Source organism: Stegostoma tigrinum, chromosome 19 (assembly GCF_030684315.1).
Source record: "Stegostoma tigrinum isolate sSteTig4 chromosome 19, sSteTig4.hap1, whole genome shotgun sequence".
Classification (NCBI taxonomy): Eukaryota; Metazoa; Chordata; class Chondrichthyes; order Orectolobiformes; family Stegostomatidae; genus Stegostoma; species Stegostoma tigrinum.
In genome coordinates, this window is record NC_081372.1 from 55,507,799 (window position 1) to 55,532,688 (window position 24,890).

The 24,890-nt window shown below is 44.3% G+C and overlaps 2 protein-coding genes across 6 annotated transcripts in view; one reads left to right on the top strand and one right to left on the bottom strand.

The window, feature by feature from the left end:
• The window catches only part of LOC125461403 (engulfment and cell motility protein 2), a 255,761-nt gene extending 235,707 nt beyond the window's left edge, over window positions 1-20,054 (bottom strand). Inside the window, exon 1 of one of the 5 annotated variants that reach the window (XM_059652861.1) lies at window positions 19,852-20,054. Coding sequence is in view for 2 of the 5 variants with exons in the window: in XM_059652858.1 (XP_059508841.1) it covers window positions 450-462 (13 nt within the window). In the remaining 3 variants the exon portion in view is untranslated. Of the gene's footprint in view, window positions 1-449; window positions 706-2,231; window positions 2,345-19,851 lie in introns of those variants that run through there. The other 4 variants (XM_048550143.2, XM_059652860.1, XM_059652858.1 and 1 more) reach the window with 4 other exon arrangements.
• A 797-nt stretch (window positions 20,055-20,851) lies between these two features.
• Window positions 20,852-24,890, top strand: part of slc35c2 (solute carrier family 35 member C2) — a 32,699-nt gene continuing 28,660 nt past the window's right edge. The window contains exons 1-2 of the mRNA XM_048550123.2: window positions 20,852-21,247; window positions 23,732-23,882. Coding sequence (XP_048406080.1) covers window positions 21,128-21,247; window positions 23,732-23,882 — 271 coding nt within the window. The 5' untranslated portion in view covers window positions 20,852-21,127. The remainder of the gene's footprint in view (window positions 21,248-23,731; window positions 23,883-24,890) is intronic.

The following is a 24,890-nucleotide window of genomic DNA, read 5'->3' on the forward strand; positions in this document are numbered from 1 at the left end:
TTCCAAAATCTAAGATTGTTTTCTTGTTTTGTTTTTGTGATGTGTTTTGGATGTTCCTCCCGTTCAGTGGGCAACTTTTTTCTCTTGTGGTCATACGTTCTTTGTCTCTTCTGGTTTTAAAATTGAACAGGGGTCAGTGCTGCGCTGAATGAACCACATTGTTCCTCCCAAGCTGCAAATACATCTACCTACTTTCACACCATGTCACAATCAAAGCCCAAGATCAAATCATTTCATTCTCTTAATTCATTCTCTTCCAACACCTCAAAAACCTTCAGGGCTCTTCACCTCCTTCAAGTCTTTTCTTCTTCAAGCTTTAAAAACCCAAACTTGATATCATTCAATCACTACATTCTAATTTATTTCAACTTGTTTCACTCAACCTTGGTGAAAACCTGCTCTGTGGTTATTAGACTCATCACCTAAAATATTATTTACAGAATTCATACCTGCACATTCCATACATCAATGTTAAATTCCTCTCCAAAAGGGTCTTCTAGTGCAGTGGACAGCATCCCCGTATTGGAGCTAGAATCTCTGGGTTCATGTCCCACTCCAACACATGGTGGCCAAGGAAAGGAAGTTTAGTAGGCAGCCAAACAGGCTAAAAATAATTTGTAAATCCTTTCAACACACATCAACAGTTGGTGGTCGTGAGGAGTGCTAAGGTACATGATTCCTGGTCAGTCAGATGGTAGAAAGGTGTTTTACTTACTACATCACCATTCATGCAGACTACAACACTTATGTAGAAGTGCATGTTACAACTGCAACTCAGTCATAGGGTGGAGGGTCAGTTGATCAGATGGCTGGTGTGGATCAGATTGACGTCAACAGCACAGGATTCAATCTCCGTTCGTGCTGCAGTGGACTCGGGACCCAGTTCCTTGTTCAATGGTGCAGGTTGTGACCTGCCTTTACGCAGAGAACCCAAAAAGTAGAACTTCTCCTTCTACATTCAAAATGGAAAATACCCGTGTCAACTAACTATGCTGCAAGCGCCCTCCCCACCAAAGCAGAATCACTGACAGCATGCAGTTTATCCTTATAAATGTGGACATGGGAAAACACGAGCAAAACAGGATTAGAGGCAAAATGGAGCTTGAATCATATTTGAATAAAATTATCCTCAACCATCCATTGAGATTTCACTTGAAGATTATGACAGGTGTCTACTCTCCACATGCAGTTCATGAAATCAACTGGTGGCTTTTAACCTGCCTGATGGAGAACAGGGGAACTCCGGCCAAAGGGAAATCAGCAGATTCTCCAACTGCTCCCATAAACAGTTCTACGGCACCAACATAGCAAATGTCCCCTTTCACCCTAATCCCAATGAAAGTCCTACATTATTTCATGGAAGCCGGACTCTCTAGATATATGGAAAATCCTCAAACTACATTTTTAAAACAGTCTTAATACAGACATTTTCAAAATGGTGGCTTGGCACTTCTGACAAAATAACAGAGGAGGAAAAAGTATATTAAAATGTTTTCCGCACTTCAGGTTCATCTTTCGAATATTTAGGGTGTTGTACGCTATATTTATCACCTCATTTCACACATGAAAGATTCGGTCTTTAGCTGAATATTGTCCAGAATTTTTCCTCTTACCTATTTAAATAAAACACTTGGGAATTAATGCTTCCAAATAACACGTTCAAAAATATGCACTTGAATAAAACAGCATTCCCAAACAGGCTGCATGTAAGATTTGTGTTGTGATTTGCCATCATCAGTCTCCTCATGGGGCTGTAGAAAGGTTTTTGCCTCCCTCCCGCAGGTATGAATCACTCTCCAGCCCATACTGCGACTACACTTACAAATCACACACTCTGCTTTCAACTAATTAAATGTTAATTCCTTTGAACGATTCTTCATCCCTTTAGAGCAGGAATCTCCTCCTCTTAGGCCACCTTGTCCTGTCCCCATTAGGTCAAGATTTTAAAAAAAAACTTCACAAGGACACCACATCATGATGTATCTGCTGGTACTGAAGACCTCTGAAGGTAACCAAAACAAGGTTTGCTCATTTTGAAGAGGAGCTTCAACTAAATTAAATTCATTTTACCAAAAAAAAAACCGGCAGCTCCTGTAGTCAGGATGGAGTGCCTTCCTGTCTGAAGCAGTTGCACTGGTGCAGATGGAGTGCACGGGAGTTAAGAGCATGAGGGCTTGGCATTAAAGGATGCCAGGGTAATAGACGATGAAAGATGCTGTGCCGCCTGTTACCTGTGCTCTGAAGCAGTACTCGTTACTGGTATAGCAGCAGCATCCGCCCGTGCCCCTGTACCGTGTCCGTGTCCGTCTCTGTCTCTCTCTCCCACACGACTCCGGCTGCAGCACCTACCGGCAAGGCGGGATACCCCTGCCAGTCCAGCCTCCCCATTGGCCTCCCTGCAAAGGGGGCGTGTCTGTAAACACACATCCCGGCGTTTGATTGGTCCAATCACACGCCAGTCAGCCCACTGTTGCCAGCGATGCCTGGCGACCTTTCAGTGTAAACATTCATTAAAGCGAGCCCTGGAGGGATCCCACGTTCCCTTCGCCGCATATGCTCTGAACAGCTTACGCGTTAGGCGTACAGAGATAGCGGTGAATCCAACAACATTTTTTTGCGAACACCATCGTCAAAATGAAGAATTTAGATTTAACAGTGTGCACCTCTAAATGTTGTCAGAGCGCCAAGCGCTGGAGGGGAAACAGCAGAAGTTGCTGGAGAAACTCGGCAGGACTGGCGTCATATGTGGGAGAGAAACACAGACTTAACCTTCTGAATCCAGTGACCCTTCTTCAGAACTGAGAGCGTCTCCGGTGCTGGAGTCTCTCCAGCAATTTCCGTTTCTGTTTCAGATTTCCAGTTATCTACAGTCTTTGGTGTCATTAAAGTGCTGGAGAGACACAGCAATTCTGGCAGCCTCCATTAAATATAGAACTGCATTGCTTTGCCTCCTCAGCACCACTCACACAGCTTCCCAGCCAATGAAGGGCTTCTGAACAGCACGCACCATTCCACAATCAAATTCCAGGCAACTGTGACTACACTACGTGGGCTGAATTTCCTGCACAAAGGATATTTTCAGCCAGCAGTCCATCAGAGCAACATGCCTTCTGTGTTAATCTTCTGGAAGGTGACCAATAAGCAAACTGTCTCTGGCCATTGCTATTTAGGGGAGGGCAGGTTGAGAAGAACAGAGCGTGCTAGGAGTGTGGTGCTGGGGTTAAAGTCATTAGGGAGGGCTGAGGGCTGCAGGCACACACAATCGGTGACAGCAGTGCCCAGGAGTTGCTCAGCCTCTGCATGTGGTTTCTTTCTCAGCTTCAGGCTCGCCGCTCGTATCATTAAACACTCAGATTGCATCTTAACCTCTCGTTCCTTCAACTTCCTACTGTGCTGCCACTTTTTCTAAGCAGTCCAGGTTGTAAAACTAGGCAGGGCCTGTGCCTCATTATCAACATTACACTGCTGTTGGGAAATAGATGTTGATTGCCCATTTAATGTACTTAATTGGTCTCTCAACAATGCCAGATGATTTGCCGTCACCACAAAGATGCCAGCTCTGGGAACAGTGGGAGGAGGTGGAACATGTCCAGGAAGCAGCACAACATATTTTTCCCTATGATTTTGCTCACCAACCCAGCCCCTAGCTCGAAGAATCTGGTGAAGCTTACTCTAGCCTCCACGTTGGTTGAAGCATTAATTTTGACCAAGATACTTCACGTCCTCTTCAAATAGTCACATGAGACCTTTACACACTGACTAACAAGGGCATTAATTTAAACTTATCAGCTGAAAAACACTATCTTCAACACTGCAACATTCATCCAATATCTGTATTGAAGCACAATCTTGGATCCCTCTGAAAAGATCTCAGTAGGTCTATCTCCTACTGCAACCCGCAGTGATCTCCTCCACCCTGAAGCACTTTGACCACATCCTGAAACAAACCACATTCTCCAAAACCCCCTACTTGCATCCACCTACCTTTCCCCAGCTCCAACCCATCCCTCTATTTATTTCTGAGCTCCCTTCCCTTTCCCCAGTTCTGATGAAGGGTCCCAACCCAAAACATTGACTTTCCTGCTCCAACGATGCTGCCTGACCTGTTGTGTTCCTTCAGCTCCACACTGTATTGACTCTGACTTCCAGCATCTGCAGTTCTTGCTATCTCCTTACACAGCCCGAGTAGGATGTAAACAAAGTCCTTACTCTAATGTATGAATGGATGGTGATCAACGCTGATGGAGATAAAGTAAATTGCCACAGTCCAAATGGATCAGAGGGCTGCTCTCTCATCAGAGCAAGACAACTGGTGGTGGTTTAGTCCGAGGATCGCCATGGCTCAAGTCAGGGGAGAGGTTGAAAAAGAGGGTCCTTCGAGGTAACCACAGCTTGTGTGGGAATTGAACCTGCATTGTTGGTATTGCTTTGTGTTGCAAACCAGTCCAGCAGCCATATGAGCTAACAAACCCCTCCCACTTTCAACACCCATGGGGAGACAGAATCCATCTCCAAGAAAATGTAATAGTGAATTCAGTAAGGACACACCAAACCTACAATATGCAAAAGGAACCAAATTCTCTTTCCTGCATCCATTACTGTTACAGCTCTCCAATGGATAATGCAACTAATTCAATTTCAGATCAATGACTCCCCAAGCTAAGGAAATAGTAACAGTTCTGAAACAGATTTCATTCATTAATTATTTAAACACCAATGTGCTGCTTTACTATATTATCAAAAAGTCAGCACCATTCCTCATCTTCGAATGTTGCATTGTTAGAGGTGCTGGTCTTCTAACCAGACTGAAGCCCCCTTTGCTGCCTCCAGTGATGCAGGCAAGTGGAAATTATTTGAAGAAGAGGAAAGAGATTTCCCATTAACTTAGTAGTTAGCACAACTGCCTCACAGCACCAGGGACCCATGTTCGATTCTAATCTAGGGTGACCATCTGTGCAGAATTTACATTTCCACCCCCCCATACCATGTCTGTGGGGGTTCCTCCCACAGTCCAATGATGTACAGGTTAGGTGGATGGGCCATGCCAAATTACCCCTAGTGTCCAGGCCCAGTGGATTAGGCATGAGAAATGCAGGGTTACAGGGACAAGATAGGGGCTAGGTCTGGGTGCGATGCTGTTTAGACGGTTGGTGTGGACTTGATGGGCCGAATGGCCTGGTCCCACACTGTAGGGATTCTAATGACAACATTTTCTGATATCAGCTACTATCAAAATTAATTACCTGTTCATTCATCTCATTCACCCTCCTGTGTACAAAATGGCTGTAACAGACAACAATAGTCACACCAATTCATACAAACATATAACAGAGGAGCAGGTATGGACTGCTCGGCCTCTTGAGCCTGTTCCACTGTTCAATAAGGCCATGACTAATCTGATTGTGGCTGCGGCTCCACATTCCCTCCTAGCGCTGTTAACCTTTGACTCTCTCGCTGGTTACAAAATCATGGTGTATGAGGAGGTCTGAGACATTTCAGTGGCAAACATACAGAGGAATCAAATATTCAGAGAGACACAATCATGGTGTGTTTCTCCAATTATATTCCTTGCCATATCAGCACCTCGTGAATGATTTCCTTGACATCGCCCAGTGCTTTGTTATATGGCGTTTCATTGAAAAATAGTTTGGAAAACATTGATCTACTCTCTATGCCTGGTGTTTTGCATCCTCTGAAGTCTGGGCCTCACAAGGTTTGTACCTGCACAATATGGGCCTAGTGGAATAACCAGGATAACTCACTGCTGGGTTGAAGCTAGAATTTCTAGTAATCTACTGGTATCTGCAGTTCAGGAAGCCCGACAAAGAGGCAGATCATCACTGGCGTTTTATTAAATAATGCTATTTTTTTAAAGAAAATCATCAACTGAATAAGAATGAATATGTATTTTGTTATTAATTACGGCACTGAAAAATTACAGATGCCATTTACTTGGACAGCAGCTAACAAATATCTTAACATAATTGCATATCCAATTTTCAGCATTTAATAATTAATAAAATTAAGAATTTATATTTTTTGAACAAAAGATAAATTTGGTGGTTTGTTTGCATCCATCTTTAATGAAGCATCACCACCTAGTGGACTGCCTCGGAAATACTTGACTTTATTTTACACACTGGCTGCAATCTAACCATCTGAAACCAAGCCTTAAAGTTGTTATCCGTACTGCAAAACAAAATCTTGAAGTGATATAGTGATTTTCAATCACTTGGTAGTGCAGAATTTGAACGTTGCTAAAAAGAGAGTTATATAGCTGAAGCTTTTTATCTTATACTCATCAGGACAAGCACCAAAATGTCAAATTGCAAATGATCACATCTATGACAATACTGCAGTGTGCTGACTAATTGGCTGAGGTATTGCCACATTAGGAAGTAATGGCAAACTACTTGCTTCCTCTGCATCTGGTTAATTCAAAAAGGCACAAGGATTGAACATATTTCTTCTGTTTTCAAAGAACGAGTTCCAGGATAAGAATAGACAATACTTGTAGCAAGTGTAAATGAGCCGAGCTCTGAGCTCAACTGATAATTTTAAATTAGTTTAGAGTGTAGCAATTAGCACATTTGGAATTGTTCAGTAAGTACAGTCCACATGTGAAATCACACTAATATAAGATGTTTTGTTACAAGTGTAGGCTGGCTGAGCACAGTCTGTATTCTGCATCTTGCAGACAACTGTAAAAACATGTAAAAGCATGTTCTACAGAACTGCATTACACTGACAGTAAAATTCAGTTTGGTTGCTGTTATTGCTTTATGAGCCATGGACCAGGATGATACTACATGACCACCTGCCATGTGCAGTCCAGCAGAAGCAAGCCGTGGTCAGACTGCATACACGGTTATCTGTAGCTGCATTTGTAAACCTGAGCTGTTAAATAAACCTCTGAGTGAATTGAAATCTACTACTTAATCTATGTTGCACAAGAAATATGACAAGGTGATCAGCACTGGAATTCTTTCTTAAGAAACAAAAGCAATGATATGATTCTGTATTAATTTTATTCCTGGTATAATTTGTGTGCTGCTTGAAGTCTTATCCAAGAGAGTCTCCTGTGATTTTTCAAGCCCATATCACGGTGATATAATCAATGACTAAGATGAAGTCATCTCCATTCACAACAAATAGATCAGTACAATTTTGGACCAAGGAACTGACGGGATCTTTTCTTGCATTTTGGCACTGTACTTCTGGAGACCAGGAAAGCAGCAGCAGCCAAGTCAGGTCAATGGAACCATGATGGTTCTCTTGCACACCGGGAAGGGTCAAAGCGTAGGCGAGCAGTAGTGGTGGGGGACTCGACAGTCGGGGGAACAGGTAGCTGTTTCTTTGGCTGCAAGTAAGATTCCAGGATGGTGCTGTCTCCCTGGTGCCAGGATAAAGTGTATCTCTGAGCGGGCACAAGTTACTCTGAAGGAGAGTGAGCAGCCAGAGACCATGGTCCATAATCAGATTAATGATGTAATCAGAAAGAGATGATATACTGCAATAGAATTTAGGGAGTTGAAATGCTGTAATCTTGGGATTACTCTCTGTGCCACATGCTAGTGAGGCCAGAAATAGACAGCTAGTACGGTTGAATATGTGGCTAAGGAGCTGGTGAAGGAGGGTGGGTTTCAGATATTTAGATCATTGGGATCTATTCCAGGACAGGCGGGACCTATACGAGACGAATGGGTTTCCTAATGTGAACTAGTCTCATTTGATTCCATTTGGCCCATATCCCTCTAAACTTTTTCTATCCCCATACCTGTCCAAATATCTTTTAAATGTTGTAATTGGACCTGTCTCTCCCACTTCCCTTGGCAGCTCATTCCAAATACAAACCACCTGCTGTGCGAAAAAGTTGCCCTTCAAGTCCCTTTTAAATGGACTTCTTTATATAAGACATTTGTTAGACCTCAGCTCGAGTATTACATATAATTTTGATTGCCACATTACAGGAAGGATGTAAATGCGTTGGACAGAGTGTAGAAGCACTTGACAAGAATGGTTCCAATGAGGAGTAACGACAGATGTGAGGATAGGTTGAAAAGGTTGGGACTATTCTTCATCAAGGCAAGAAGGCTGAGAGGAGATCTGATCATTTCAAAATCACAAGTAGGGATAAAGTAGATGGGGAGAAACCGTTCCTGATCATGAAAGAAACAAGAGCAAGAGGACGTGGATTTAAAATGATCTGCAAAGGAAGCAAGGAGAAAATAAGAAAAAACTTTCACACAGTGAGTAGTTAGAGTATGGTGCACTCTGCCTAGAGGTGTGGTGGACACTAATGCAGTCAAGAGTGTATTAGATGATTATTTGGATAAAAATAATGTGCAAACATATAGGGAAAGCAGGAGATTGGCACTAGGTAATGATGCTCATTTAACAAGCTGATGCAGGTATGATGGGCCAAATGGCTTCCTTCTGCACATAATGCTTCTGTGATCCTGGGTCCAGGTTAATTTCAAGTGTTAAAATCGTTAAAATAGAAAATAGTTTGAGAAGCACTAATTTATGGTGAAGCTAGATAAACACACCAGGGAGAAAGGTGTACAGACTAAGCTCAGAGGGTCAGATGTAATGGTTGACAGGAGGCGATACAGACCATGGCCACAGTTACTGATGTGCTGGTTGGAATGGTCGGTTTCCCTGCTGTATATTTTAGAACCCTACAGTGTGGAAAGAGGCCCTTTAACCCAAAAAGTCCACAACGACCCTCAGAGCATCCCACCCAGATCCATCCCCTTCCAACCCACCTAATCTACACACCCTTGAACACTATGGGGCAATTTAGCATGGCCAATCCACTGAGCCTGAACATCTTTGGATTATGGGAGGAAACCAGAGCACTCAGAGGAAACCCACTCACATGCAGGGAGAATGTGCAAACTCCACACAGACAGTTGTCTGAGGGTGGAATCGAACCCGGGTCCCTGGCACTGTCAGGCACCATAAAGTACTCATCATGGTTAGTAATAAGGTTTGCTTATATAATAAGTTAGTAATAAGGTTTGATTATATAATATCAATTTGCAGAACTGAAATGAAAGCACTTTAGAGTGGAATTAATCATTCAAAGAATCCACACAGGCACAATATTCTCTTTCTGCTGAGTCTGTTTACACAACTTTTCAGGCAGTGTTTTCTGGTTCATAAAATATCTAATCTCTCTCAGATCTTCTGCCAATTATCCTAAATGTGTCTCTCTGATTACTACTCCATCCCTAACTGGAAAACCACCTTAATTACTGTCAAACTCATCATATTTTTGAACATTTCTTAAAGCTTTCCTGATGCTTCCTATTCTAAGGTGACAAATACCAGTACTATTTGTTTACAGTTATAGAGATGTACAGCACAGAAACTTATCCTTCTGTCCAACTTGTCCATGCTGACCAAATATCCTAAATTAGGCTAGTCTCATTTGCCAGCATTTGGCCCATATCCCTCCAATCCCTTCCTATTCATGTACCCATCCAAGTGCTTTTAAATGTCGTAATTTTACCAGCCCCCACCACTTCCTCTGGCAGCTCATTCAATGCACACGCTACCCTCTGTGTGAAAAAGTTGGCCCGTAGGTCCCTTTTATAACTTTCCCCTCTTAGCTTCAACCTATGCCCTCTAGTTTTGGACTCCCCTGCCTTAGGAAAATGACTTTTTTCACCCTATGCATGTCCCTTGTGGTTTCATAAACCTCAATAAGGTCACCCCTAAGCTTCTGACACTCCCAGCCAATTCGGCCTGTCCCTGTAGTTCAGACCCTCCAACCCTGGCAACATCCTTGCAAATCTTTTCTGAATGCTTTCAAGTTTAACAACATGTTTCCTTTGGCAAGGAGACCAGAATTGAATGCAGAATTCCAAAAGTGGCCTGACCATTGTCCTCTACAACAGTAACATTACATCCCAAATCCTATGCTCAATGCCCTGACCAATAAAGGCTAGCGTACCAAACTTTTATAGGACACTCTTTATGAAATGTAATTTGAGTAGTTTACTGAGGTCTGTGAGATTTTGTTTCCTGACCCTTCTCTGTTCTCATAAGGGCACTAACTCACCCTGGCATTCAATACTGAAACACCACTTCCTCTTCAGTACTGTAATTCATTTCTGTCTTTCAAGCTACATGGTGAATGAGGATAGCAAAGGAGTGGAATCCAATCTTCATAACTTCAAGCATAAACAGAGCGTGCTGGAAATACTCTGCAGGTTTGTAAAAAAAAGTACATGAACAAAGTAACTGGGCTAAACTTTCAGGCCTGTAATCCTTCACCAGTTAATTAAACAGAAACCAGATGTTTGGCTGAACGCCATGATAACAAACTCAGTTACTAGTTCAGCTATGAGGTGCGCTGCCATCGAGACTAGCAACATGCCAACTATTGGTATTTATATATGCCCTTAAAAGTGCACAACATCTCCATTTCCAACAGTGCTATATTCACACAACATGGACATCAGCAGGTCAAGAATTTGGATCACCAGAACACCCTCTCAAGGGCAACTGTGAATAAGCAACAAATGCCAACAACACCCACCCATATCCAATGAACAATTCAAACAAAATCCTGAAATTCTTCTCAAGGGTGTTTTCAGACAAAAAAAATGTCAAAGTGATATTGGCAGACAATAGGACATCATGTTGAGATTGTGCAGGACGTTAGTGAGGCCTCTTCTGGAATACTGTTTGCAATTCTGGTTGCCCTGTTATAGGAAGGATATTGTTAAACTGGAGAGGGTTCAGAAAAGATTTATCGGGATGTTATCGAGAGGAGGTGATGGCCTGTTGGTATTATCACTGGACTGTTAATCCAGAGAACCAGATAATGTTCTGGGGGCGTGGGTTCAAATCCCGCCATGGCAGATGATGGAATTTGAATTCAATAAATATCTGAAATTAAAAGTCTAATGATGACCATGCATCCATTGTTGATTGTTGGGAAAAACCCATCTGGCTCACTAATGTCCTTTAGGGAAGGAAACTGCCATCCTCACCTGGTCTGGCCTACATGTGACTCCAGATCCACAGCAATGTGGTTGACACTGAACTGCCCTCTGGGCAATTAGGGATGGGCAATAAATGCTGCCCAGCCAGCAATCATTGCCACATCCCATTAATAAATAAAGGAAAAAAAAGTATTGCTGGGAATGGAGGGTTTGAGCTACAAAAATAGACTGGAAAGGCTGGGACTTTTTTCACTGGATTCTAGGAGGTTGAGGGGTGACCTTATTGAAGTTTATACAATCATGAGGGGCATAGAGAAGGTGAATAACAGGAGTCTTTTCCCCAGGGTGCAGGAGTTCAAAACTAGGGGGCATATTTTTTTAAGGTGAGAGGAAAAAGATTTAGAGAGGAGCAACTTTTTTTTTAAAACACACAGAGTATGTGGAATAACTGCCAGAGAAAGTGATGGATGCAGGTACAGTTACAATGTTTAAAAGACATTTGGCTAAGTTCATAATAGAAAAGGTTTGGAGGGATATGGACCAAGCACAGGCAGGTGGGACTAGTTTAGTTTGGGAACGTGGTCAGTATGGACCGGTTGGACCGAAGGGTCTGTTTCCAAGTTGTATGACATTATAACAGAAGACCAAAGGTTTGATCATAAAGTTGGATTTAAGGAATAATTTAAAGAAAGGGGTTTAAAAAGTTGAAGGTTTGACTGCCGATGACAGGGCAACAGAAAAATTGAGGATATCAGAATAGGTGGAGTATAAAACATTTGGCCGGTTGCAGGACTGGAGATGGCTGAATGAAATGGGGAGGGGTGAGGCTGTTGAGGGATTTGTAAGCAATAGCTGCAAATTTTAAATTTGTGATGCCACTGTAGGTGAGTGAACAGGGCATGCAAATGGTATCTGGGTAGCAGAATTTTGGATGAAGTCATGCTTACAGAAGGCTTGAAATGATGAACGCTCTTTGCTCACAGTGGTCGGGATCATTCTGATATATGCTGTTAATTTTAATGGGTTTAATGAAAAATGGTTGAGAAAACATTTTGGTTTCAAACACTTGACAAAATGGCATAAGCACACTGGAGTGTAAATAGGGTCACAGCACTTCAGTATAACTGAACTGACAATCTGTTCATCTCTCTTTACAAATAACAATAACATGTTTTTATAATGGTACTTACATCTAAAATCAACTGGATTTTGAAAATATGGTGGTATTGCTGGAAATCTTTAAACTTTCAGTAAAGTGAAGAACAAGTTGTAGACTTGCTCGCCAAGCCGATGGGTTTGGTTGCAGACTTCTTGTCACCCTGCAAGGTAACATCTTCAGGACACCTCTGGTGAAGTGTTGGTGTCCTGTCCTGTTTGTATTTTATGTGCCTCAGTTTGCTGGGGTGGTTGGTATTACCTCTGGTTCTGTTTCTCAGTGGTTTGTACAAAGGGTCTAATTCAATGTAGTTGTTGATGGAGTTCCGGTTGGAATACCAGGCCTTCAGGAATTCTCTGGCTTGTGAGATTATCCATATTTTGTCCCAGTCAAATTTATATCCCTCGTTGTCCATGTGTAGTGAGTCAAATGAGAATTGGTCTTGCCTCTTGGTGGCTAGTTGGTGTTCAAGTATCCTTATTGTCAATTTTCTTCCAGTTTGGCCAATGTAGTGTTTCTCGCAGTCCTTGCATGGTATTTTATATACTACCCAGTTTTGCGTATGGGATCCTCTACGTTCATAAGTAGCCGTCATACTGTGGTTGCTGGTCTGTGGGCTACTCTGATACCTAGGAGTCTGAGTAGTCTTGTGGTTATCTCTGAAATGTCCTTGATGTATGTCAGAGTGATTAGTGAATCTGGTTGTGTCGTGTCTTCCCATTGTGGTCTGTCTCGGAGATAATGGCAAATTGTGCTTTTTGGGTATCTCTACGACACCTGCCTGAAGGATGAAACATTTGCAACCAAACCCACCACTTGGCAGGCATATCTACAACCTCATCCACAGCCCGAGCTGCAAATCTTCTCAAACTTTGAAGTGAAGAACACTTGAAAGTTGTGGTGGTGTGTTTCAGTTTACTCAGGAAGTCCAAGTTACTATGGCAACATGTGCTTTTATGAGCACATTGTAGCTTGGAGCTAAGAATAACAATGGTAGTGGCTCTTTCCACCACACGGTTAACAAGGTAACTCTTCTCCTCTTACTTCTTGTTATTGAAGTATATCGGTAGGATTTAGAAGTTGGCTCTCCATTTGCTTAGTTATGTTATGAACTCACCTTCCTTAGCTATCAATTCTGGAGTGGGAATTGAACGCAAAGATTTCAGCTAAAACAAAACCCAAAATTGCTGGAAAAGCTCAGTAAGTCTTGCAGTACCCGTGGAGAGAAAGCAAAATTAACATTTCAGGTCCAGTGATCCTTCTTCAGAGCTAGTTCTAGCTAGGAAAAGGTTGGTATATATGCTGAAAACAGGATGGACTGAGGAAGAAATGGAATAGAGGGGTTGAGATGGAGCCCAGAGAGAGAGGAAAATAAAATTGAGCAAAGGAATGGATAATGGTCAGTTTGGGGGAAACCAATACCTGCTAATAAGGATGGTTAGTGGCTGACAATGCGTTATTTGTGATAGCAGCCCATGTGTTGACAAGGCCTGTTGTGTAGGGTTTGGTGTAAAGACATGGGAGAAGGTGTTCAGGCCTAAAAGCATCTAACTTGATATTGAGTCCAAAAGGTTGTAGGGTTCCCAACCAGTAAATGAGGTGTTGTTCTTCCAGCTAGTGCTGCGCTTCACTGGAGCACGATTGCAAAACTGAGACACAGATGTTGGCCAAGCTGCTTCAGTTGAGCTCAGCACTAGCTGAAAGAATAGCACCTCATTTTTTGCTTGAGAATCTTGCAACCTTCTGGACTCAATACTGAGTTCAATACTTTCAGGGCCTGATCACCTTCTCCCATGTCTTTACCCCCAACCTTCTCACATCAGGCCTTGTTATCACATGGACTGCTACCACAAACAACCTATTGTCAGCCACTAATGGTCCCTGTTAGCAGGTATTCATTCCTCCAGGCTGCCCTTTACCTGTTCCTTTGTCGGCCCAAATGTTTTTACCTCTCTTCCTGAATTCCATCTCTACATTGTCATTTACTCTTTCTTCCTTGGTCCACCCCTTCTTCAGCATATAGACCAACCTTTTCCCTTCCATAACAGCACATGTTGCCATAGTAACTTGGTCTTCCTGAGTAAACTGTAACACACCACCACAACTTTCAAGTGTTCTTCACTTCAAAGTTTGAGAAGATTTGTGGCTCAGGCTGTGCATGAGGTTGTAGATATGCCAGCTAAGTGGTGGGTTTGGTTGCAAACATTTCATCCTTCAGGCAGATGTCGTAGAGATACCCAAAAAGCACAATCTGCCATTATCTGTGAGACAGACCACAATGGGAAGACACAACGCAACCAGATTCACGAATCAGCTTTGAAGAACAGTAGCTGGAAACAAAACGTTAACACTGCTGGCAGACCTGTTGAGACTTTTCCAGCCATTTCAGTTTTTGCTTCCAGCATCTGCACTTAAAAAAAAGCTAAAAGGCAAGGACACTGCCCACTAGTGCACTAGGCTTTCTCACTGGAGAATGCACAGGAGTGAAATTGATGATCAAGATGAGCAAACAGACTACAAGTACACTTAAATCATACAGCTGTTTGAAAATTAGGCATGCTATAGATTTGAGTGCAATATACATCAAAATTAATTGATAATAAAATGTGAGGCTGGATGAACACAGCAGGCCAAGCAGCATCTCAGTGCTCCTGAGATGCTGCTTGGCCTGCTGTGTTCATCCAGCCTCACATTTTATTATCTTGGAATTCTCCAGCATCTGCAGTTCCCATTATCTCTGATACTACATCAAAATTAATTGACCTTTTATGAAATCCTGAGATGAGCGCATTCGGAAGCAAAGTTCAATGCCCTGAAATGCAATATACAGAAATGGATTTTAAAGTGGTTTTCAGGGGTTTAAGAGAGTCAGTAGGTTGATTTGTTATCAAATCCTTTATCTATTCAACTGGTCTTCCACTTCTTTGGGCTCTATCCTATTGTTTACTCCCTACCCCATCTCCCTCCCTATTTACTGCATATAACCAATGTTTTCCCAGCTACCATCAGTTCTGAGGAAAGAGTCACCAGATCCGAAACATTAATCCTGATTCTTTCTTCACAGATGCTGCCAGATCTGCTGAGCTTTTGCTTTTGATCCTGATTTACAGCATCCACAGTTCTTTCAGTTTTTATTTAGAGCGTCATCCTAGCTCTTAACTTGAAAGTCAGGTGGACTAAGGCTCCTCTCCAATTATTTAAGCTTTTTTTTCTTTATTCATTCACAAGATGAGGGCATCACTGGTCATGCAGCATTTATTGCCCATCCCTTATTGCCAGGAGGGCAGTTAAGAGTTAACCACATTGCTGTGGGTCTGGAGTCACATGTAGGCCAGACCAGATAAGGACAGCAGTTTCCTTCCCTAAAGAACACGAGAAAACCAGGTGAGATTTTCTTGACAGTTGATAAAGGATTCATGGTCATCATCAGACTCTTCACTTACAGATATTTATTGAATTCAAATTCTACCATCTGCCATGCTGGGATTCAAACTGGCTCCTCAGAACATTATCTGACTCTCTGGGTTAACAGTCTAGCAATAATACCACTAGGCCATTGCCTTGCCCTGTAGTTGCTCTAAATAATTGCCACTGCCTGCACAGGGCTGAGCGAGTGCTGCACTTTCAGGCAATATTGTCTTTCATTTGAATTGTTAACTGGTTTAACATGAAATTGGATAAGTGATACCTCTGACAAAGCAGCAAACTCTCAGAGCTGCAGCCTAGATTACATGTATTCTCGGATGGACGTAGGAGATCTCATGCCTCAACAGTTTCTGGAAGTTGTCACTGTTCCCAAGATCACATGATGTGGATTATTACATTATCGCTATGTCAGACATTGTTGGGTCATAGTTCCTACTCTATAAAAGTGGCTATATTTTAAAAGTATTTAATTACATGTACAGTACTTTGATTAGTCTTGCGTGTGAGTGAATGCATGATTTTCTTTGACACCATGGTAACAGCAGCAAAACCAAACACAATAACTAGGACCGAAACTTCTCCAACCGTGAGCCTAATCCTCCCACCACTGACCCCTTCACCCGCTTCCAACACAGGTCCTCCTCCTGGATACCATCCCCAGGCCTCCTACCCTCCCTCGACCTCTTCATCTCCAACTGCTGTCGAGACATCAACCGCCTCAACTTCTCCACCCCTCTCACCCACTCCAACCTCTCCCCTGCAGAACGGGCAGCCCTCTGCTCCAACCCCAACCTCACCATCAAACCCTCAGACAAGGGAGGCACAGTTGTAGTATGGTGCACTGACCCCTACATCACCGAGGCCAAACACCAACTCTCCGATACCTCCTCCTACCGCCCCCTGGATCATGACCATCCCCAAGCACCAAACCATCATCTCCCAAACGATTCACAACTTCTTCGCCTCAGGTGACCTCCCACCTACAGCCTCCAACATTATTGTTCCCCAATCTCGCACCGGCCGCTTCTATCTCCTTCCCAAAATCCACAAACCTGCCTGCCCTGGTCGACCCATTGTCTCAGCCTGTTCCTGCCCCACTGAACTCATCTCCACCTATCTGGACTCCATTTTCTCCCCTTAGGTCCAGGAACTCCCCACCTACGTCCGTGACACCACCCACGCCCTCCACCTCCTCCAGGACTTCCAATTCCCTGGCCCCCAACACCTCATTTTCACCATGGACGTCCAGTCCCTATACACCTGTATTCCTCATGCAGATGGTCTCAAGGCCCTCCGCTTCTTCCTGTCCTGCAGGCCCAACCAATCTCCCTCCACCGACACCCTCATCCGCCTAGCCGAACTCGTCCTCACCCTCAACAAATTCTCTTTCGATTCCTCCCACTTCCCACAGACAAAGGGGGTGGCCGGGGTACGCGCATGGGCCCAAGCTATGCCTGCCTCTTTGTAGGTTACATAGAACAGTCCCTCTTCCGTACCTACACTGGCCCCAAACCCCACCTCTTCGTCCGTTACATTGATGACTGTATCGGCGCCGCCTCTTGCTCTCAAGAGGAGCTCAAACAGTTCATCCACTTCACCAACACCTTCCACCCCAACCTCAAGTTCACCTGGGCCATCTCCAACACATCCCTCACCTTCCTCGACCTCTCCTGTCTCCATCTCAGGCAACCAGCTAGAAACTGATGTCCATTTCAAGCCCACCGACTCCCACGGCTACCTAGAATACACCTCCACAACCCCCCCACCCTCCTGCAAAAATTCCATCCCCTATTCCCAATTCCTTCGCCTCTGCCGCATCTGCTCCCAGGATGAGGCATTCCACTCCGGCACATCCCAGATGTCTGCATTCTTCAAGGATCACAACATCCCCCCCGCAGTGGTCGAGAACGCCCTCGACTGCGTCTCCCGCATTTTCCGCAACACATCTCTCACACCCCATCCCCGCAAGAACCGCCTAAAGAGAATCCCCCTAGTCCTCACGTACCATCCCACCAACCACCGGATACAATGCATCATCCTCCGACACTCCCGCCATTTACAATCCGACCCCACCACCCTTTCCATCCCCACCCTTGTCCACCTTCCGGAAAGCACACTCTCTCCAGGACTCCTATGTCCGCTCCACACTCCCCTCCAACCCCACCACACCCGGCACCTTCCCCTGCAACCGCAGGAAGTGCTACACTTGCCCCCCCACCACCTCCTTCACCCCCATCCCAGGCCCCAAGATGACTTTCCATATCAAGCAGATGTTCATTTGTGCATCCACTGTACCCGTTGTGGCTTCCTCCACATTGGGGAAGCCAAGCGGAGGCTTGGGGACCGCTTTGCAGAACACCTCTGCTCAGTTCGCAATAAGCAACTGCACCTCCCAGTCGCAAACCATTTTAACTCCCCCTCCCATTTCTTAGACGACCTGTCCATCCTAGCCCTCCTGCAGTGCCATAATGATGCCACCCGAAGGTTGCAGGAGCAGCAACTCATATTCTGCTTGGGAACCCTGCAGCCCAATGGTATCAATGTGGACTTCGCAAGCTTCAAAATCTCCCCTTCCCCCACTGCATCCCAAAACAAGCCCAGCTCATTCCCTCCCCCCACTGCATCCCAAAACAAGCCCAGCTCGTCCCCACCTCCCTAACCTGTTCTTCCTCTCACCTATCCCCTCCTCCCACCTCATGCCGCACCTCCATTTCCTACCTACTAATCTCATCCCGCCTCCTTGACCTGTCCGTCCTCCCCGGACTGACCTATCCCCTCCCTACCTCCCCACCTATACTCTCTTCTCCTCTGTCCATCTTCGGTCCGCCTCCCCCTCTTTCCCTATGTATTTCAGAACCCTCTCCCCATCCCCCTCTCTGATGAAGGGTCTAGTCCCGAAACGTCAGCTTTTGTGCTCCTAAGATGCTGCGTTCATCCAGCTCCACACTTTGTTATCTCGGATTCTCCAGCATCTGCAGTTCCCATTATCTCTGATCACAATAACAACTTGTACTCACTTAGCACTAAAAGTTTGACATGTGCTACATAAGGTGCTTGGAGGAATGCAATTGTTCCCTTTCCATCCTTGCTGAAGCTCTGACTTATGTGAATTCTACCATTGCTATTAAGTATCTTTGTGTCCAATCTGTGGCAGCCAACAAACACAGAACACTTTGTCAAGAGTGATCAGTCTTGATATATTCTATTTTCATCTACTACAGAAATGTGGGGTTGATGCCAAAGTTTAGGTGACATCCAGATCCGAATCTACGGCAACATTCACAAAGAGCCGACAATGGGTGTGGAGCACTAAACAGAAAGGTTAAACCAACCAGCTGTTAAACACTTGCAAATTTGGATCAAAATGGGATCGGGGAAACTTAAAGTAGTTGATAGGACAAGAGAAAAAATGAAACACATCAACGATGAGGAGCTCCCTAAGACAGCTAACCCCCTAGGAAGCAACTTAAATCCACAAAAAGACATCATGATCAGCGAACATCTTCAAATATTGATTTTACTTTTATACAGTGCCAAAGCTGGATGTTCCAAAGTAGTCCTTATAACTCATAGATTGTTTACAAAGGGGGACGGTGGGTCATTGTGGTGGTAAATCTAGGGTGAACTCAGGAGGCAACTTTCACTCAATAGTGTGACAAACTATCAATCAGGAAGCACTAATTTAGGTTTATGCATTTTAAACATTTTGATGCATGTCACTCTTAAAACTAAAAGACTGTTGCACCATTATCAACAAGAGAAAGTTGGGAAGTGACACAACGGTAGATCAGGATCATAAAAGTGCTTGACACGATGTAGAGAAAATGTTCCATTCCTTGAGGAACACCAGAACCAGGAATCACAAAAGCAATACACTGCAGATATTGGAAATATCACTCATATATCCAACAGAGAATTCAAGAGAAAACTCAAAAGAAGAAACATTCAGATAAAGGTTGAGGTATAAATAGTTAAAGTTAAATGGTTGAGGTTAGGGGAAAAGCATATTTTAGAGGAAGTTAGATGAAGACAAGAACAAATGTAAAACATTCTGAGTGTGAAGGTCATTGGGGTCATTTAAGAGACTGCTGGACATGTATATGGTCACAGAAATTTGAGGGTGCATACATGAGGATCAATGGTCGGCACAACATTGTGGGCTGAAGGGCCTGTTCTGTGCTGTACTGTTCTATGTTCTATGTTCTAAAACCCCGTTATCAGTCTATAATGAAGATCTAAGGGGCAGATACACAGTCACACGCAACAATAACTTCGCTACCTGGTCAGCGCATGCGCATTCCTGGACCTTACCAACATGGCGGAGCGATGGTGACAGGTCCCCACCCGGTCATCAGAAAGGAAATAAACAAAAATGTAATCCTTTCACAATGATAAGGGTTGAAAACAACAATAGATTCGGCTATAAGAGGAGTGGATGATAGTTGAGCTGATGAAGTTTCAAAGTCAATTCTCCCATAATGCAGTGGCGGTCTGAATCTGTCGGGGCGCAGTTTTGGAGGTCGGGACGAAGCCTGACGTGTCAGAGGGCGGATCCGTCCTTTTGGGGGAATGGGGCCTTTCCGGCCGGGGCCGGGGACATCCCATGTGTGGGCGGTGTCTACCTATACAAGTGGGCGGATGCTTGCGCAGGGACGGGCCCCGATCCGGAAGTGGACCGTCACATCATGGGGCCGTGGGTGGTTTGGCTGGCGGATGCTTGTCCGGGGACGGGCCCTGATCTGAATGTGGGCGGGGTCTGGGCCGCCTAATGGGCGGGACATGGCCGGTCTCGCGGGCATATGCTTGCCCAGGGGCGGGTCTTCATCCACACGTGGGCGGGGTCTAGCCGGACTCGCAAACGGATGCTTACCCAGGGGCGGGTCTTCATCCGCACGTGGGCGGGGTCTGACCGGACTCGCGGGCGGATGCCTGCCCAGGGGCGGGTCTTCATCCACACGTGGGCGGGGTCTAGCCGGACTCGCAAACGGATGTTTACCCAGGGGCGGGTCTTCATCCGCACGTGGGCGGGGTCTGACCGGACTCGCGGGCGGATGCTTGCCCAGGGGCGGGTCTTCATTGGCACGTGGGCGGGGTCTGGCTGGACTCGCGAGCGGATGCTTGCCCAGGGGCGGGTCTTCATCCGCACGTGGGAGGGGTCTGACCGGACTCGCGGGCGGATGCTTGCCCAGGGGCGGGTCTTCATCCGCACGTGGGAGGGGTCTGACCGGACTCGCGGGCGGATGCTTGCCCAGGGGCGGGTCTTCATCCGCACGTGGGAGGGGTCTGGCCGGACGCTTGCACAGGGGCGTATCCCGTTGAATGGGAGAGGCTTGTCTGCCTGCAGTGTTGATCTGGCAATACACTTTGTTATCTCCGATTCTGCAGGATCCGTACTTCCTACTATCTCTGTCCTTCTGCACGGTTATTGTTCCGGAGGCGGGCCGCCACAGTGACCGGCTTCTCCCTGCCGTAGGATGGCTAACTCGGGTCGGTTCGGCAGCTTGGAGTCACGGCCGAGTCCTGAGTAAGCGGGACTTGGGAGACTGGGCAGTCAAAGGACTATCAGGAGGAGGAGGCAAGCTGCACCATGAGTGAGCTCGGCCTGTGCTTGCACTTCTTAAGGAAAGCCCTGCTCACAGTCACCCTGGTGCTCTTTTATTATTGCTTCTCCATCGGGATCACTTTCTACAACAAATGGGTGATGAAGGTAAGCTAAGTACAGATGTCCGCGATGAAGGGCTTATGCTCCACAGTCCCCGGAGCTGGAAGGGTGCTGCTCAGAAACTACATTGAATGTAAATACCTGCATTTGTATAGCAACGTTCACAACCTCAGAACAACCCAAAAGCGCTATGCTTTTCATAGCTTACTGTTGTTCTGTGGGACTGTTGTTTGTGGCACTAAGGTTGTACGATAAGTCATGTGATAAAACATTAACCAGATCATCTGGCCTGGGAACCAGGAATGACTCCCCTATTTAGAAGAATGCCAAGAGATCTTTTATATCTTGCTGATAAGGCATATGGGCTTGAATTTAATGACTCAACTGAGGATGTCACCTCTGATGCTACAATGGTCTTTTACTACGGGACTGGAGTGTCAGCCAGTGCTCCATGTGGAATTTCTGACTCGGATGAGGGAACTGCTGTTGGAAAAGGCAAAGGCTCATTTTTGTTTCTGCAACAAAATCAGAAATTGTTGGAGAAAGTCAACAGGTCTGGCAGCATCAGTGGAGAGAAAACAGTTAACGTTTTGGGTCTAGTGACCCTTCTTCAGAACTGGACCTGAAATGTTGGCATTGCTTTCTCTCCCAAGATGCTGCCAAACCTGCTGAGTTTCTCCAGCAATTTTGGTTTTTGTTTCAAGTTTCCAGCATCCATAGTTCTTCGATTTTGTTTTTTGAATTTAGAGCATCAGCTCCAACCTGATTTGGGTTGATGACCCCATTGAACTTTTTGGATTAGTAAGTGTGTGGAATATAGTCAGAGGACATAACCTTGGCTGCAACTGTGCTGTTTGTCTCTCAAGCCAGAATATCATTGACTGTTCTTGGAGGGAAAAAGAACACATTTTGTAAAGTGATAACTTGAACTGCCTTATGCAGTTTGGGCAGTGGTAATTAAAGCTTCCCAATGGGACTTTTTTTTTTGCAAAGAGTAGGACATTTTCTAAGAAGTGCGGAGATGTGTGATCAAGTCCTTTCATCTGAAAAGTATTTTCTGGGAGGGGGAAGGGATATCTTTTTGACTGGAACCTGAGAGTTAATCGACTTCTGTGATGACGTGTGTGTTTGTGTTTAAAATATGCGTTACCACATATTATTGTGTTTCATTTGAAATTAATTTGTTAAACCTGTGTTTGTTTAATCATATGGTACCTGTTAACTTGTATCTGTATTGCAAGCTACTGTAATGCTGTCCTCTTGAGGATTTTATTTACCTACAGCTTTGACTATTTCTTTTGGACTAACATTGTTATGTTTGGCTATCTCTAGTTAGTCTCTTGCTGCTTTATCAGCAGGAACACTCCCTTCAGTTATCACAGGTTGGAGTCCCCAAATGCAGAATAATTGATGTAGGACTGAAACGTATTTGTTACATTTCATGTGGTATCTCAAAGGGCCTCATCTGTTTGAGTTTGTTTGATTGTACAAGATTCTCCTGGGTGCTGTGATGCAGTCAGGAGTCATATTCCACCCGGATATCTCAGTTTTTATTGTAGGTCAAGCACTAAATTATATAGACAAGGAGTCCCAGAGTTCAGTTCATAGTTAGGCTGAAGGAGATGATCTCAACAGTAAGATGCAACGTGCAGATAAGACAGACATTTCACAACCAACAGAAATCCCAAAATGCTTTACTGACAGTGAAGTAATTTTGAAGTGTAATCACGTGTAGGAATATGATAGCCAATTTATAAGCAGCACACTGCCACAAACAGCAGTGGAATAGTGACCAAGTTTTTTTTAAAAATATAATGTCTGTTGATTAAGCAATAAATATTGTCTTGGACAAGTGGGATCACTCCCTTTCTCTCTGAAATAGTGCCGTGGGACTTTTTTAATCCACCTGACAGGATAGGACAGGGCCTTGTGTTATCCGAAAGCTGGCAGCACAGTATTCCCTCAGTACTGTACTGCTTTGTTGCTCTTGATTTCAACCTGAAAATACCAGCTCCATTCAGTCGAGCGTTAATCAGCAGCTGTATTTCTGGCAGACTACCATTTTCTATCAAACACCATGATCCTGAAGCCAGTCAAAACCACAAGCACAGTTGGCTTCAAGATCATGGTGTTTGGTGGGAAAGGGAGAATCTGCCAGAATTAACCTCGACTGAATGGAGCTGGTATTTAGAGATATCTGCAAGATGCCCTTCAAATTTGCATAACGCTCACTTTCTCCGGCATTCTTTCTCACATTAAGGAGAAATTGAAGCCTTCTGTGCGGACTTTAAAAAGGTAATTCCATTTTCTGACTGACTGTTAATGCTCTGATACTCAGTGGGGAAAGTGCGTACACGCTAATATCAATATGAAACCGCTGCCTGCCTTCCCTTCCAATCTTTTATATTGTTCATGGTATTATTATTATTATGTTATTTATAAAACAGCAAATCATCCAAAACTCTAGTGAGAGCATGAGACATTTCTAGTTGGTTTGAGATTTTTACATGTTTTCTCCCCATTTCTTAGAATTTTCATTACCCTATCTTCATGACTTTGGTTCACCTTGTTATGATCTTCGCCTTCTCGGGAATGAGCCGAACACTTGCCTCGTGGTGGACTGGAAAGTCACGCATCTGTCTGTCATGGAAATTGTACATGGAGAGGGTTGCAGCTACAGGTAACTTAAAACTCTAGTCTCCCCTGTTTGTCACCGTGGTGACGATTCATGATATGTTACCCTTTGAGAGGAAAGGAAGGGAAACCATGGTTTTTATTTTCATTTTAAATTTGTTCTGGGAGTGGAATAGTTTGTCTGCAGGCTTGTATTTACATGTATCTAAATGAAGCTTTTAAACCCTTGAGGGGAACAATTCAGTGCATTAGAATAAATAGAAAGAAAGAAGAAACTGCGGTAGCTATGACAAGAGTCCAGTGACACTAAAAGTTACAAGATCCTGAAGAAGTCAGGCAAGTTCATTTAAACATAAAAGATCCCTTCCAGCAGAAGTGCTATTAGTTTATCAACCACCAAACAGCCAGGGCAGAACTAGGGAGAAATTGTGAATTGCATGGAAGAGAACTTCAGAAGCAGAGGCTGTTGAGTTGTCAGGGAGGAAGACATCCTGCGAAGCTTTTGAAGACACAAGTTTAAAGAATACACATTATGCAGTAAATGTAATGAGTCAGCAGCTTGGATCATTAACTCAAGAAAATAGCAAGAATGAATGCTCTGACCTTTGACAATGAAGAAACCAAGGAAATGCTTGTGTGATCTGAAGAAGGAACTTTAGTCCACAGACAAGGTAACATTTCAGCCGAGATATGAGCGTCTGTGAGGTTTTTGCTGTGGAAAATTAGTTGAATCTTCCTAATATTTGTAGTAAGATCATTTCAAGTAGTTTTTGTAATAAGTTCATCTTTTTACGTGTAACAAACTGTTATGCTCTTTTGGTAAAAGTACATTGGCAGCCTCTTGTTAACATGTTCAGTGACAGACCACCGTGGTAAACAAAAAGAAAACAAATTCTTGTTCTGGGATCTGACTGCTCTGCATCATCAGCTGAGATCAAAACATCGCCCATACTAGACATTGTCAGTCTGAAAAATTAATAGATTGGAAGTCTGCTACAAAGGATGTGTGGGACCAGGTTTTTGGGTTGAAAGGAGTGTTTTCAGCTGGTGCAGA